The 16,749-nt window shown below is 48.5% G+C and overlaps 1 protein-coding gene across 1 annotated transcript in view; it reads left to right on the top strand.

Annotated features, from left to right (window-relative positions):
• Positions 1–16,749, top strand: part of LOC138261344 (multidrug resistance-associated protein 1-like) — a 616,610-nt gene that overhangs the window by 331,062 nt on the left and 268,799 nt on the right. The window contains exons 13-14 of the mRNA XM_069210192.1: positions 7,805–7,951; positions 8,833–8,920. Of these exons, the coding sequence (XP_069066293.1) occupies positions 7,805–7,951; positions 8,833–8,920 (235 nt within the window). The remainder of the gene's footprint in view (positions 1–7,804; positions 7,952–8,832; positions 8,921–16,749) is intronic.

Genomic DNA, 16,749 nt, shown 5'->3' with positions numbered 1-16,749 from the left:
CAATTTGTGGTGCTTTGTAATGGCCGGAGAAGGTTGTTGGCTTGTATGTAGAAATATTCCAATGGCAAGACTTCAATGGCTGAGTAGCTGTGTGCTTGAAAACTGAATCTGCCCAGAATTTGCTTCCTAAAATTGAGAACAATACAGTTGTTTTGTCCATTTTAGGGATATTGCCAAACCAGGGGACTCCACAAACTTGGTTGGTCGCATTGTGTAGTTGCCACGAACCATAATGAGGCATTGTACCTCCTTGTTTAGCTGCTGGTCACAATTTTCACAGGTGCCTTGGTTCAGCGGGGGACACCTTTGAGGACTAGCACAAACGGTGTCGCATGGGGTGGTAGCAGAAGAATTTGAGGGCCCAGAGGAGATGATTCAGACGACCAGGCTACATTTGCAGGCTGAGCATAGGCATTATTTTGATCGTGAGCTATCTTGTGACTAGACCCTCCACTGCTGGGATCCCGGTCTCGAAATTGTTAGGACCCCTGAAGTTGTGAAGGGGTGTAATGGAGGCAGGAAAATCCCTCTCAACAGTGTCATGACCCACATACGCATTAGTGTCTGTGCTTGCATCCTTAGTCAAAGGGCTGAGCAGCTGGCTGTTATGACTTTAACCCATAAAACACGTCTCTAGTGAGCCTAGCCTACTCATTAGGGCAGCAACCAAAATCACTAGTTTGTCTTCTAGACAGGTGATCATAATGACTATAGTGCTAGCTACGACAGGGCCTGGGACCCCGGCTATAGTCATTATCCAGGTAAGATATCTAGGTATCTACCTCATTCAGGGGGAAAAACAAACCCATGACATTAATCTGGGCCGCGTGATGAAGGCGTTAAGCCCCTCTATAGTCTTCTGGAATACACTGAGACTGTCCCCGATGGGGAATATCGCCCTACTGAAGATGGTGGTCTTCCCATGATGCCTATACACTCTCCAGGGTGCTATGTACAAGGTCCCCGGGGAGGTGGTGGTCCCCAGGTCTGCAGGGGGGCGGTGTTGCGCTAAGTCTTTGTCTGCACGAAGTGCCCGATATAAGTGGGTGATCAACCGTTGACCGCCAGCAAACCCCAGTAAAGTTTCTGTGAAGGAGCAAAGGCCTCGGGAATGACTGCCAAAGCGGGCGAGCAGTGGCTGCTAGCTTCCCATATTGTAAAAATTGACCCCGTCCCAACCCAAACATGTAAAATGCATCCTGCATGGTGATGAAGTGACTTTAAGAATATAAATCAGAGAGCAACATTCAGGCACCCTCCCGCTATTTTTCAGTGGACTTAACTTGATTTATCTGTGCGAATAGATGAATAATCCATATGTCCAGCTCAGAAGCTAAGTGTGTCCACTTGATCACCTGTCAGACTCGCTGTCCCACAAACGGCAGGTCAGAGGAATAACATGGGGTAAGGTGTCTGGGATATCCTTCCTCCTCATGAGGAGTTAACCAACTGGTAGCCATCTTGGAAGTCATCCAAAAGCCTCTGCTTTCAATTATCCTCCCCATCCAGCCAGTGAACAGTGTGCTGGAGCAGTTGAAGTCTCCTGGTATGAAGATCTCAATTGCATCAGTCAGCCCAGCAGTTATTAGTACCCCCCCCAAACAAAGCTCCATCATCAACATTAGGGGCATTAATGTTAATAAGCCAGAGGTCATGTCTGTGCAGGGTCCTCATCACAATAACAAACCATCCCTCAGTGTCAATATGTATCCTGACCAACTTGAACAGGGTACCCAGAGCCACCCAAATTAGTGTCCCCTGGCATAGCCCGAATATGATGTGGTATAAAGTTGTCCACACCATCTGATGCGTCGTGCCTGAATACAGTTACCACAAATATGCACTTCTTGGAGGAACGACACTTGTACCCTGTATCTTTTAAGATAACCATGGACTCTGTTTTGCTTCTTGGGGTTGTTCAAGCCCCTAATGTTCCAGGTCTGGAACTTATATGTAGTGATCTTGGTAGCCATTGCATAAATGGGTTTGATAATGTGTGTGCCACAGAAACCATACATTTCCCAGGTCCTGCCAGTAGTGCCAAATGAGGAAAGAAGCCTTCCCATACAACTATAAACTGTAATTGAACATTACCCATCTTAGTCCCTCCCCTAAACCCACCCATAGGCAGACCAGATAGAGTACCATGCCATAACCCCCTGCCATTATGGCCCCTCCACCCGCCCCAAATGCCCTCCCACAGATCCTACCCTGAAAAAAAAGCACAACACAAAACTATAAACTCAGCAAAATCAAAGTGACAGTTCTAGCCGGGGAATCGTAGCTCCTCAAGTCCCACAGCCCAAAGAAAGGGTGCGGAAGTTCTCAGAGAGTGCGGTCCCAGGCATTTCCTGCCATGAAGTATCATTCAATAATAAACAGTTATACTAATCTTGTGACCAAATTTGAGGGGGAAGAACGAAGGATTAACAGCAGTAAACAGTAATAGTCGTGCTAGAGTCACTCCATCAATCAACGAAGGGTCTGTCCAAAATAGGAGACAGGCAGTCCCAGTTGGGCCCAGAGCTACAGTATTGTGCCCCTTTACTCAAATCACCTACACATCCTCAGGCTCAAGGTTAGTGGAGGTGATCATTGAGCCCCTGTACTGTCACTCAACATGTCTGAAAGATCACAGAGCTGAGAAAAATAATTTTGTATTGACATTGTGGGGTCTTCAGTTCAGAGAGTGCCAGCTGGACAGACCTGGACACAGTTCCCTGTCTTTTCCCCCCGGAAAGGTCAGGAGGGCTCTGGGGTGTTGATTTATTGCTGGCAGAGTGGTGGACACCCTGCCCCCACCTCTCCTGCTGTTCCCGGGGATCGGGTACCCTTGTCAAAGTTCTGCACGTCTATCCAGGTAGTAGCATCGTGAGCAGACTCAAAGAACTGGACTGCACCATTGTGTTGGACTCTGAGTTTGGTGGGGTGCAGTAGGCTGTATTTCCTGTTACTGTCTCGATGGTGGTGCTTAGCTGGAAGGAAATAATTTAGGAGAGTTTGTACATGCCTTGTGTAGTCTGGAAAAATAAGGATCAGTCTGTTTTCAAACCATGGAGTGCTGTTAGTCTGCACATGTTGGAGTATCACAATCCACTCCCTATAATTAAATTGGTGGGCTACGAGAGCCCGAGGTGGAGCACCAGGGCCCAGCTCCGCCACCAAGGCAAGATCTACACATTCAATGGAGAAGAAATTGGATAGGAGTTTTGGTTTCAAGGTATTTACTAACCAGACCTCCAACAAGAGTTCTGCAGAGGGGCCCTCAGCCTTTTTTCTGGAAAGCGGATCAGGTGAATGTTGTTGCACCAAGAGCAGCCCTCTGCGTCTTCAAGCCTGTCTTTCATATGCAAAGCACTGCACTTAAGGCTGTTTACAGTGGCCTGGAGTGTTTTTATCTCTTGTTGCATAGTGGCGATATTGTCTTCAGCCTCCGTCAACTACTTTCCTGAGATCAAGCCGAAGTTGATTGATGTCCATAGCTATGACATCTATTTTATGCTCCAGGGCCTCCATGGTGTCCTTTATAGCTGCTAGGACTTTGGTAGTCTCCAGCGAGTGCGCTGTAGGTTGTGGGTCCAGATTTTCTCCTCGAACAGAGTATGTTAGGTTCTGGTTAGGGACCGTATATTGATCAATTTTGTTGGCTCGGTCATCCTGGGGCCTTGTCCTTTCCCATGATGTAAGACGCTGAGGGATATCAAGCGATATCAGTTCAGGTGCCTAGGTATCACTCTGAGGCATCCAGGGACACTGGCTTTCCTCTTCCGTTAGGTGCAAATGCAGGCGGATATTGTTTGGCGCTGTCAAGGCGTAGTTACTCCACTTCAGGACCCCAAGGCAGTCCAGTAACTCTCCAGTTGACACAACAGCGCTGTTTGTCGTTAGGCAAGCAAAAACAAAAGACACAAGCAGTCTCAGTGCTGTCAATGTGCTATAGAATTGATGCAAATGCCTCCCGCCTCTCTGGAGCCACAACTTTAGTCCGCAATATCCTCCATCCTTCGGGAGCACTGAGCCCAGGCACTAGGACCAAGCTGTATGTGGAGCTTCCAGTAAGGGGCAGTAGCACATCTCGGTAAATGTCCACCACTATGTGCAAGGCCCACCCCCAAAGCACCACAGGAATCCCTCGATGGGGTGCTGGGATATACCCCGACCTGGGTGTCAAGCCTCGAGATGGCAGGGGCTCCCCCTTTACATGCAGTCTTGTAGAAGATCACAGGAGGCCCCAACATCCACCCGCTTCACGATTTATCAGGCTCTGGTGCCTCCTTCCTCTTATGGTGCTCCTGTGTGTCCCAGGATGAGCCATCAACGTGCCATTTAGGGGACCCAAATTGCCTCAGGCATGTACCTTTTGTTCGCAAACAGTCTCCTCGACAAGCATAGCAGGAGCATGTATTAATTCGGGGTCTGTGGCGCCCATGCCACACCGCCAGCAGCAGCATCAGCCTCTTTGATATGCCACAGGCAGGCTAAGGGAGAAGGCTGGAGAAGAAGCCACTGCCTCAATGTCCACACCGCTGCCGTTGGATCCCTAGAGGCAGTAGATCTTGCTCCTCCGTTAAGCAAGGCAGCAAAGCAGGAGTGAGTATTTACTGGAGGTCCACGGCACACCCGCCACACCACCAGCAGTATCGGCTTCTTTGTTGCACCAGGAGCCAGGCAAGGAAGAGACCAGAGGAAGAGCTACTGCTTGTTTCTCCGATGCCCACACCACTGCTGGATCACTGGAGGCAGTCGGCCTCGGTCCTCCGTTGAGCGAGGAGGGGAAGTAGTTACAAGCAGGGTGAGATCATGCCACGGCAAAGCAGCTGCAAATGAGTCCAGCTGCTCGGCGACAAGAGCCACGAATAGGAGGCCCAGGCTGCCTAGCTTAGTCAATGCAGGTGTCACCGGATCCCTTGCACTCTCCACGTGCCAGGGAACAGGATAGTGAAGTCAGAATTTAACTATCTTGGTCGGATCAGGCAAGATGACGCAGGATTCCTTGCTGCACAACTGGAGCACAGTGAAGACGTGTCTAAGCCGCCATCTTGCTGGCTACGCCCTCTCCTACAGTTGTAACTTGGGAGAGTGTGCATTATGTGATTTTGCATTATGTGTGCATGTTTATGTTTAAGGTGTACACTGTGTATGGCAGGGTAGGAATTAAGTTTGGGTAACAAAAGTGAGGGCAAAAGATAAGGGTTGTGCATTTTTTCCTGTTTTTAACTTTAATGCTCTAGCAACTACCAGATGAGCAGCAAGTTGTCATACGTCTCCATGACCAGTAGGGTGAAACAGGTCGGCAATAGCCTACATCTGTGCCACTGTCCTGTTCAGAATTGTGAACGGGTTTCTGGTGCAGCTGTCACATGCCTTGGTCCTCATTATGCCACAAAAATGTCATGGCAAAGGTGATCACTGAAAGCTGACACCTAGGTCAGTACTTTGTTAGTTACTGAAAACAGTGTGCCAAGACAGGCTTTGTTACCACATCATGTTAATTTGCTGGATTGATGTATAATGGTACACTCTTCAAGCTAGTGTGAAGAACAGTATTTTTCGACACCACTGCCTTGCCCAGGGGTGGGTCCTGTGTGTGCAAGTCCTCCTGTCTTGGACAAGGTTGGTGATGTATCTTTGTAATCCGTGCCTTGCCTAAGGCCAGAGTTGGGTATAATTGCTAGACACCTGCTTTGCCCCTAGGCGAGAGATATTTAGTGCTGGTCTCTCCCCGGGTGTGTTTGCTTGCCAGATCAGGAATGTAATTACTTGCCCCCATCTTGCCTAAACGACAGAGGGTTTTCTCTTTGCTGCAGCCTTGCTCAAGTGCCAGGTGGTAGTTAGTGCCCTTCTTTGCCAAGAGCAAAAGGGATGGTATAATTGGTCTTCATCCGTGCCCAGATATCTTTTGATTAGTGGATTTTGTGCTGAGCTACATATAAACTGTTAATTTTTCATCAGTTGGTGCCACCTTATTTGACTACGTGTTTATAGTTTTAATACAGTTTGGCTTTATGGGAGAATTGCTGCAATGTGGCAGTCTTGATCACAGAGGCATATTCTGGTCAGTGAATGTCAGAATCATACTTCAGTTTTTTTTTAGATTTAGTGTCAAGCACCACCCTCAGCACTAAGGTTTTACAAAAAACCATGACAAAACAAAACAAACATTAACAAAGCCAAAAGATCAACAGCCAGTGCCAGACCTATTGAACGTGCCAGTGATTAGTTTCTTTGGATACAGTTCAGTGTTGGGTTATTCCCTGTGCTTTCTTCTGTCAGTGGGCACTTGTGTCCTGGTGTGGCCTAGTGCATTGCTTTACTTCTTGTTGAGGTCTCTTCTCGCATCTGTTGATCTTGGACCTTGGGGTTGCTATCCTGGTTTTCCTAATGTGGTTTCCACTTGCGTTGGCTTCCCTGTCTTGTTGCTGCTAAAATAATGACAGTACCTCCTTACTTAGGCCCTCATAATGAAGATGGCGGGATGCCCCACCGCCAACTGTGCCGGCGGTCAACAAAAGACCACCAGTGTTGGCGGATGGCATCCTGCCAAATAATGAAGCATGGTGGCTCACCGCCATTGATGGTGGTGAGGCCCGCCATACGCCATGCTGGCGGTCATATAGCGGGGGTGGATGCTGCTCCACCCTCACCGCCACGCCACTCCCTACACCGCCACACCTATTATGAAGCAGTTTTAGGCCTGGTAGTGTATGGAGAGGCTGCGATGGCAGCGGAGCAGCATCCAGGGAGCCCGTTCCCTCCTGGAGCAGCGCAACAGATAAGTGAAGGGGGGGGGGGGGGGTGTGTGAATGTGTGGGTGCATGGGGTGTGTGTGGGTGTCTATGGGAGGATGTGTGTCTGTGTGCATGTCTGTGAATGGGTGAATGTGGATGTGGGGGGTTGGGGTTTGGTGGGGACCTGTATGTAGGGGTGGGGGGTGGGGGATGATGAGGGTTGGGGTGGGGGGACCTTCATGGGGTTTTGGGGATGGAGGGTTGGGGGGTTGGTTTTTGGGGTTCGGGTGGGGGCTGTTCTAGGGGCTTGGGATGGGGTGGGTAGGTGTAGTGGGAAGGGGGGAGGGGCCTGGCATGTCACATACATGTGACAGGAATAATTATTCCTGTCACCAGTATGCATTATGCCAGGGATTCCCTGCTGGGGAAATTCACCAGGGAATCCCTGGTAGAATAGGGATCGTAATCCCACCGCCTGTCCTGCCTCCACCGCCGGGCCAAATGGGCTCACAGTCGGCTCGGCGGTGGACTGTGGCTTGGCGGTGAGGGTGCTTTGCAGCCAGTTTACTACTATGATCAGAATATGGCCTTCTGGGCCACCCTGCCATTGGTGGTAATGACTGCCACTGCCGGTGTGGCGGTCCAGACCGCCATGTTCATAATGACCACCTTAGTCTTGGTCATTTTCTTTGCTTGCTGAATGAGCTACTATGTACAGTTGATGGAGAGTAATTTAGCAAAATAATTTAAAGGGGTGACCTGGTGAATAACGTCAGTCTATCTCAAAACCCAAAAAGTCGTCATCATATAAAGCATCATTCTAGAATGTTTATTTGTGTTGATTGTTAGACATGAAGACCTGCATAGAGAATTATTTTTCTCTTCAGTGGATGTCCCTTTCAAGTTGTTTTCTTGTTTTATCAGTGACCCCAGTGTTCAGTTTCCTCCTCTCCTAGACTAAGTTGAACTCCTTCCCGCATTCTTTTGCCAGTTATATGTGTTTATTTACCAGCAGTACACACCACAGCTGCAATCACAACTTTACAATATGCTGCCTTTCCTTCACATGTGAACAGGTTTCCCTCGCTATGTTTGGAGTGTATTTGGCCATGGATGAGAAGCATGTACTGGATGCCCAGAAAGCCTTTGTCACCATCCTGCTACTCAACATCCTGAGAATCCCACTGCGCACCTTTCCCATGTCACTTAGCCAATCTGTACAGGTATGTGAAGGTTTGTTAGATACACAGGGCCTGATTGATGAAGGTACTTACGTGTGGTAAAGTTAAGAATACAGAGGGGGGGATTCTAACCCTGGCGGGCGGCGGAGGCCGCCCGCCAGAGTTCCCCCCTCCAGAATACCGCACCGCGGTCAGAAGACCGCTGCGGTTATTCTGGGTTTCCCACTGGGCTGGCGGGCGACCGCCAAAAGGCCGCCCGCCAGCCCAGTGGGAAACACCCTTCCCACGAGGAAGCCGGCTCCGAATGGAGCCGGCGGAGTGGGAAGGTGCGACGGGTGCAGTTGCACCCGTCGCGAATTTCAGTGTCTGCAAAGCAGACACTGAAATTCTTTGTGGGGCCCTCTTACGGGGGCCCCTGCAGTGCTCATGCCATTGGCATGGGCACTGCAGGGGCCCCCAGGGGCCCCATGACACCCCATACCGCCATCCTGTTCCTGGCGGGCGAGCCATGGAGGATTCATGTGGGCAGCGGAAAACCGGCGGGAGACCGCCGGTTTTCCTCTTCTGACCGTGGCCAAACCGCTGCGGTCAGAATGCCCTGCGGGGCACCGCCAGCCTGTTGGCGGTGCTCCCGCCGACCCTGGCCCCGGCGGTCCTTGACCGCCAGGGTCAGAATGACCCCCAGAGTCTCTTCACTTGTGGCGGAGTCTCCGCACTCATGGTGGAATCTCCGCACTCAGGAGGAATATCTGCAGTGTACCTTCTGCCCAGAGTGCAGAAACTCCATGTTCTTACTTACACAAAACGCAAGTACCTCTGTGAATAGGACCCAGAATGCCTAATTGGTAGAATCGCAATTGATTGTTATCCTATCCTTAGCATGTCTTGACATGCTCACTTGTAATTGTTTTTCTTCTATAAAGGCTTTTGTGGCTCTGAAGCGCCTCAGCAAATTCTTTGCTGAAGAAGAACTGGAACCAGATAATTTGGAGCACAGCTGTACCCCCGGAAGTGAGTGTTCCACATTTTTCTCAGAATACTTTTTTTTATGTAAAACATCAACAGTTTATGCTTGCCTGGCAGATAATCCTGATGATGACCCTTGGCCACAACCACCATGGCCTGCCTACTGCTCCAGTGGTAGGGTAAATTGAAGAAGAGGTCAGAGGAGGGAACCATGGAAAGACAAATTAGGTGTGTTTCTTGCTCTTGAATATTAGTAGTATGGGTACTTTCGGATTGGTAGCCCCGCACCTCCCAGCATCTCAGAGGCCCCAGTAGGTGGGACACTAGCATTGTCGTGGGTCCATTTTAATTAGTTGCTTGGGCTCAGTGATGGTTTAGCTTAGGCTTGCATCCTGTGCCCTTTTACCCAGTTATTGCACTCTGTATTCAATTTTATTCATTGTATTATTGTGACTTTAGGGGCATTGTTTTAATTTCATTACCAACTATCATTTCGCAAAAGTGTCATTATTAGTGCTGTGGATGACATACTTTGCATCATGTTCTTTCCCATGGAATCACAAGAACGGAATGCAATGCACACAGCATAATATTTTGTATTGTCATCCCCAAGACTGCATAAACAGCACTTAGGTACATACCCACTTCAGACTTGTGTGCATGAACATAAGCATGTACACTATAAAAACATCTTGTGGGACAAAGGGCATTAGAGGGGATTCCTGCCAGAATTTCCATCAATGCTACATGCCGTTTTCGGTAGACCTCAGCCTTTGTGTCTCTACGTATCATGGTCTAGGGACTAGTGCCCTGGCCTTGTACCAAGGTCATGGGGGTGGCGTGTCCTTCTCATGGACACTGTACGGAAAGATTTGGCTTACATCACCATGCTCTCGCTTAGGGGATAGAGATTAGGAGTTTAGGTAGAAATTCTATGCTGATGTTATGACAATATATTGGGGTTGTTTATATTCACATCTCAAATTTTCACAATCCTGATTCTGTTATTCCTCTTTATCCTAATGATTGAGCTCATGCATTTTATCATAGATTGCAGTTCTGTATTGAGAATTGTTCTGCTTCTCTTTTCTTTCCTACATGTATGTTTCCTGCCTACATGTGTGTAAGATAATTGTATGTGGAGAGAAAGGGCTAAGGCTTGTTTCCACCACGATTTCCTGAGGGGGGTCTTCAGAGTCCATGCAAGGCTGCCACAATATCGGTTGGGTTTTGTTGAGATACTGGTAGTGCGCCAGTAAGGTTTGGCCGATAGCTGCCATCTGGTGTAGGAGTGACTTAGTTGCCTACAATGCAGAAGTGCTGCCGCCCCAAATTCAGCAGACTTGTCAGAGTGCGAGAGTCCGTATGACAGCATACCATGTAGTGTGATATGTATTCTTCCCTCGAGCGGTGCAGGGACCTTTATTTATGCCCTTGGGCTGCGCACAGTTCTCGGGATGTGTGCATGTTACAAAGCAGTGTAGCAGCTGGGTGGCTCACTACATCCTTTTCTAACTTTATTGAAAACAAACAAAAGACAAAAATAAATAGTGAATAAAATGGAGCCTCTCTTCACCTTCTGCTGCTGTGTAGGATGGGATCTGCCTTCTCCTGGCTTTCTTCTTTAGCACACAAAGACTCTTAGGGTCTCATTATGAGTTTGGCAGAGGGGAATACTCCATTACAAATGTGACAGATATCCTACCCGCCGTACTACAATTTCCATAGGATATAATGGAACTTGTAACACGGCCGGTGGGCTAGCCGTCACGTTTGTGACAGAGTAATAATCCCTTCACCAACCTCGTAATGAGGCCCTTAGTCTCTAGCTGTGGCAGGGGTTTTGCTTAGCTAATACGGATGGCTGCTCCCCGTATTCCCCAGCCCTGGTATCCTCTGATTTGTGTTTGCTGGCTGGTCCGTGGTTGGTGGCTCAGCCACTTGTTGCCCCATTTCCTCACAGATGTCAGTGGTCCCCGTCATCCGCTGTCCTGGACTCTCTCTCAGTGCTTGGTTCTTCATGGACCTGTTTGAACCAGGATACGTTTCTAGACACTTCCGCACTTCCCCTCCTGGCTGTGACCATGATTCTTGTGATCCTCACAACTTTCCATGTTTTCTTCTCCTAAGGCGTGCAAAACCTGAATCCTGATTGTGATTCTCAATAATCACCTGGATAGAGAGAATGATTCCCCCTATCAGGGGTTCGACTGCCCTTCTCACTCTGCTGGCCCTTTTGCTAGTAGCTTTTCTTCTTTCTTGTGCCACCGGTACGTTCATTACAGCGGGTGTCCATTAAGGTCCTGTAGGTATTACGTCCTGCACCACTCTTTTCATAATTAAAGACTCGGGCCACCGTTCGTAGTGCTGTGAGAATACTAGCTATATGCTCTTAGAAATTGGTACAAACAACACTCTAAGTGTTGCCCCTTTTCCACTCCTATCTGGAGCGCTTGATTGAAAATCCTCATGAATCTTTCTACTTCGCTGTTGGCCTGTGGCCACTGTGAAGTGATTTTCCAGTGTTACACGTTCATCTGACGGAGGTACTCTTAGAACTCTTGTGCCTGAAAGGGAGGACCATTATCTGTTTTAACTTCATCTGGTAAACCCAATAGCATGAAGATTTTCTCTAATGGGGGCTTTACACTTTCAAAAGTCATGGAGTTGATGATCTTCACGGCAGGAAAACTTGGAGTGTTTATCTATGACCACGAGGGCAAACCTGCTATCGGGAAAACTCCCAAAGTCCATACTTAGAGATGACCATGGTTTCACTACCCCTTGTTTAGTGATTATTGGCACTACTGGGGGTTCTGCAGTTGTGAGCACAAAAGAACAACAGTTCTTTATGTGTTCCTCTACCATTCAATCCATCTCCGGGAACCACACTTTGCTTCGGAGACAGTCTCTGAACTTCGCAATGCCCTTGGCGCCAGCTGTACAGTGTGGCTTCACAGTCGTCAGGGTATGACTACTTGATGTCCTCTCCAAACAAGCCCCTCTTCACTCTCACTGAGCTTGTCTCAGCACTGCCCCACTTGTGTTCTTGCTTCTCTCTCTACTTCTGCCAGGTTCCTCAGCCCGTCTAGAAAATGTTTCCACTGGCATTTTTTCAAGGCACTCTTGACTCGCACCAAACAAGTGTCAATGTTAGTGGCTTCTGCAATCTCCTCCACTGATAATGCTCTGGGGCACCCCATTTCTGTTACCATCCATATGAACCCTTCTGCCCCGGCTTCATCATCTCCCTTCTTTGAGGGTCTGTGGCCATTGGGTGTCATGAAAGGTAATCTGCCCGGTTATTCATGCCTGGTAGATACCGCACCCCAAATGAGTATGGTTGCAGCTGTACAGCCCAACTCTCGATCCTTGACCAACCCTGTTGTGCTGTGCCCATAAACAGTGGCACCAGCGGTTTGTGGTCTGTTACCAGGCGAAACTTGTGGTCACACAGATACAGGTGAAAATGTTTGAATGCCCATCTTATCGCTAGTGCCTCCCTCTATATTTGAGCTTAGTGAGTTTCCACAGCCATGAGTGCTTAGCTCACGTATGTAATAGGGACTCATTCATCTTGGTTTTTCTCCTAGAGTAATACCGTTCCCAGCCCCACAGGGCTGGCGTTGACAATCAGCTCAGTTTGTCGTTTCAGATCAAAATACAACATGGCAATGTCCTGCAGTAATACTTTCTTCACTGCGTGGAAGGCCTTTTCAGCAGTTGTCATCCATTCCCATGGCGTATCTTTTCTCTTTAGATGGTGGAGCGGGTTGGAGATGATAGCAAGATTCGGTATGACTGGCTGCAGTAATTGGCCGTGCTGAGGAAACTGTGGACTTCTGATTGATTTCTTGGGACAGCTGCTGTTCTTATGGCTTCAACCTTCTGGGAATCCACTTGGAACCCCTCCTTTGAGAACTTGTAGCCAAAAACTCCACCTCATTTGTGTAGAACTTGCACTACTGATGGTGTAACATCAATCCCCTGTCCACTAACTATTGCAACGTGGCTCTCAACCTCCCATGGTGATCCTCCAAGGTGTCAGAGTAGATGAGGATGTCATCGCTCACGTTGATGACCCCCAACTAGCCCAGACAGAGTCTCTCGAATTGACCCTTGAAAGACTTCAGGCACTGATGAGATGCCAAAACTGATTTGTTTGAACCTCCAGAGCCCCACGTGGGTGGAGAAAGTACTAATGTAGCAACTAGCTTCCGCTAACTCTAGCTGATGATACCCAAGTTCAAATCAATTTTAGAGAACCACTTGGCTCCGTTGATGTCCACCACTATTTCGTTGATTGTTGGGGTGATGTGTAGTTCACGACAGATGGCCTGATTTGGCAGCTTGTTGTCCTGTTGCTTGGGCTTCGGGGCTATTACAAGTGGTGTCACCCACGGTGTGGGGCCATGGACTTTTTCCTTTACCCACACTTGCTCTAACTGCAGCAGTTCTTTTTCCACAGGGGGTAAAGGTGGAACAGCACTCTCCTGTGGTATAATGATGCCAGCCTCACTGACTCATCAATGTGGAGCTTCACTTGCACACCTTTCAAGCACCTTAGTCCTTGGAACAATTCTGGATATTCTCCCAGAATTTAATACGCATGGTATTGATGGACTTGTTTGGCAAAGAACACCAACCCCAAACCTTCTGCTGTGTGGCAGCCTAGTAACGTCCCTGTGTTGCCCACAGTCGCATGGAACCTTGTTCTTGTTTTTGTGTTTCGGTGGGGTGCCTCCACGGGGATGACTTATTCCAGTGGTAGAGAGACTGTTCCTCCGTAGGTGTAGATTTTTGCTTTTGTTGGGCACAACTCTGATTGAGACTCCAGTATCAATGAACATTGCTATCAGTCCCCTATTGATGTTGCAGTGGCACCCGGGGGAAGGCCTTCTTTTTTTATTCTTCCTCTCTGTGAATGATAGCATGAAGATTTCCTCCTCTTCCTCTTTGTCACCTATTACCATGCTGGTCTGGGCAAGGTCGTCCTTGTCATCTTCGAGTGATGGTTGCTTAATGTTCATGCCTTGCCTCCCGTAAGTTGCTGATGTTCTGGCAGTGCCAGAGCTGTGGCAAGCTTTAGCAAAGTGGTTCATTTTGCCACATCTTAGACACGGTTTGCCCTTTGCTGGGCATCCCTTAGGCGGATGGTGCTCCAGTCTGCAATTTCCGCATCCCTTCTCACTTTACCTAGCAGTGGGAACAACTGATGTCTTCACAAGCCATTGCCACCGGGGGACTGGCCTGGGTGTTTGCACTGCGGGCAAGTGCAGACTCCATCACCCCAACTAAACTGAGTATTAGAATGTCATCCAGAGAAATTCCATGCTGGCACAGGATCAACTTCCTGAGATTACATGACCTACATCCCTGGATCAGTTGCACCCTTATCTCGTCTTGTCTATCAGTTCCTGTACATATGCTTGCCAGTTTTCATTGCCTATTGAAGAGTATGTTGACTGATTCCCCTTCCGCCTGCCATGCTTGGCAAAGCTTGAACCTCTCATAATCCGAATATAATTGGGGGTCAGAGTGTCTGTTCAACGCGGCCACGACAGCATCAAAGTCGTCGTCCACTCCTGTGTTTGGCAGATCTTCAAACAATTCGTACAGCTCATCTCTCCCCATGTGCAGCATCATTGACCGCATGACAGTGCCATCCCTTTCTCTAGTGGCGTGGACGTAATGTTGCAGTCTCCCAATCCATTTGTACTATCACGGCGCAGCTGTTGTGGGGGTATCTAACTGGCTGAAGGGCGGCAACGCGTTGACTATAGCATTCGCACCATGTGTAACAGTGGGTGGGCTGCCTGGTTGGGTGCTGACATGGTGGAGTTGCTCCCTTCCTTTCTTTGGATTATTCCCTCTGTGGGTCTTTGTCCTCAGGGTCCGTTACACTCTGCAGTCTGCAAATTGGGCCGGGCTGAGTGAGTGGTGGTGAGGTGGAGACCTGCTGCTCCTCTGAAGACAGTGTCTCTATATGTATTATTCCCTTATTGTCTACTTCTCATTTCAGGACTTTTGGGCTCACGCAGGTGTCGGCATACCCCAATGAGGCCTTTCACTGCATCCTTGCTTTCCCCTCTTTTTTTTGAATGGCCAGTGGTGTGATGGCAAGTGTTCTCCTCTTTTTTTTCCAATGTGTTCTTCCTCCCCACTGTAACTCTATTAGTGGGCCACTTGGGCACTCCCCACGTGCGCCTCTTGCTGCAGCCGCCCTCCCATTCAACGTCCTAACATTGTGCACATTGGACCTTGGTCTCCTGTTTGAAGCGCTGGCCACTTGCTCCTCACTCCGCAAGCTGATTGTTGGCCAAAGGCCTCAGCCCCGCCGGCCGGGTGCAGAGGCTCTTGTGCCTCTGAGTGGGCGCTCTCTTCCTTGCCAGCTTCCCTTGTCCACATGCTCCTCCCATTCCCGTCAGCAGACACTTCCTTCTGCACTGCCACTGCCCGATCTCTATAGCAACAGCTCACCGCTCCATGGTATATGCGGTGGCGGCACGGAGCAGTCTCACCCGCCTCTTTGCCAATGTCGGATTCACAGCCTCTACACCTCCAAGCATCTCGGGGGCCCCAGTAAGTGAGACGCTAGCACACCATGTAGTGAGATAGCTGCGCCACCTTCAAGCAGTGCAGGTACCTTTATTTATGTCCATGGGCCGCACCCGTCCCTCGGGAAGAATGCATGTTACAAAGTAGTGTAGCGGCCAGGTGGCCCACTACAGGTACAAACTAACATCAGTGTGTTATTGAGGTTTTGAGGTTCGAGCCTGCGTTGCATGCGCTTGCGCATGTGTTTCGCTAGCGAGGCGCTTTAGGAATTAAAAAGGGCTCGGAGCTTTGACCACGTCACGTCAGTGTCTGTCATTGGTTCGTGGGCTTGCCTGTTAGAATCAGCTTGATTTCATTAGTGGAAGGCACGCATACGTCATGCCTTTTCTGGTGGTTAGCCCTGCTCAAGCGCATCGACCAAGTACAGAAAACATGCTAGGCTCACTGTTTTCCGTCCGGTTCGTGAACTACTTTTTCTCTATTTTCGCAGCGCGATCTCGCTTGGCAGAAGTCGAGCGCTTTGCATAATATCGACCCTGATACACAGTTAATTCCACTTTACGTACATGGTTTATGTGGCAAGAAAAGTCCGGTTAGGAGTTTACAACGCTATTAGCTCTAACATGAGCAAAGGCGACACCCGTTGTATTGCAAATGCATGTCTTGTATTGTCACCTTTTAGACTGTGGCAACTTTATTATTATTATTTTTAACCGCGCATTCATGGACTCCTGTTACTTTATTTGTTTTTTGCTGATACAGACTGACTCCTCTGTCCTCATGAAGTTAGGTCACCTAGACGGTTTGATACGCAGCGTCTACTAGCTGGTTATACCACTTTTCTGAAACGTGCATTCTTGAACACTTGTCATTTCACTTTATTTTTTGTCAATATGACACACTGAAGCGTCCCTTATTTAGGTCAGCTCACTTTCCTGTTTGAACATGCAGCGCCTACTCAGGAGCATTAACAAACTATCCAGTGCATGGATGTGCCCACATAATTTAGAGAAATGCCTGCACCTCCTCATCACCGAGACACTTTAACTTTAGCGGAGCTGTTCACTTTTTTATTATGATACATGAAGTGCAACTCGGAAAGCACTCTTGGTCCTCTTTACTGAACAAGTAAGTAAGTAAGTTTATTGACACGGTTAATAAAAACCATCACAATTCCAAAATGCATAATAGTATAAATACTTTGCTTATTCAATATTTATAAAAACATAAAAGCTTATTTAAAACTAAAACATATCATGATGAAAGAGTTGTGCAATCTAAAATGTTCTCCACTAATTCCAACCTTGATCTTGAAC

The sequence above is a fragment of the Pleurodeles waltl genome, chromosome 10 (genome assembly GCF_031143425.1).
Source record: "Pleurodeles waltl isolate 20211129_DDA chromosome 10, aPleWal1.hap1.20221129, whole genome shotgun sequence".
Taxonomy (NCBI): domain Eukaryota; kingdom Metazoa; phylum Chordata; class Amphibia; order Caudata; family Salamandridae; genus Pleurodeles; species Pleurodeles waltl.
The sequence above is the reverse complement of the archived record's forward strand: the minus strand, read 5'-3'. Positions and strand labels throughout refer to the sequence as shown.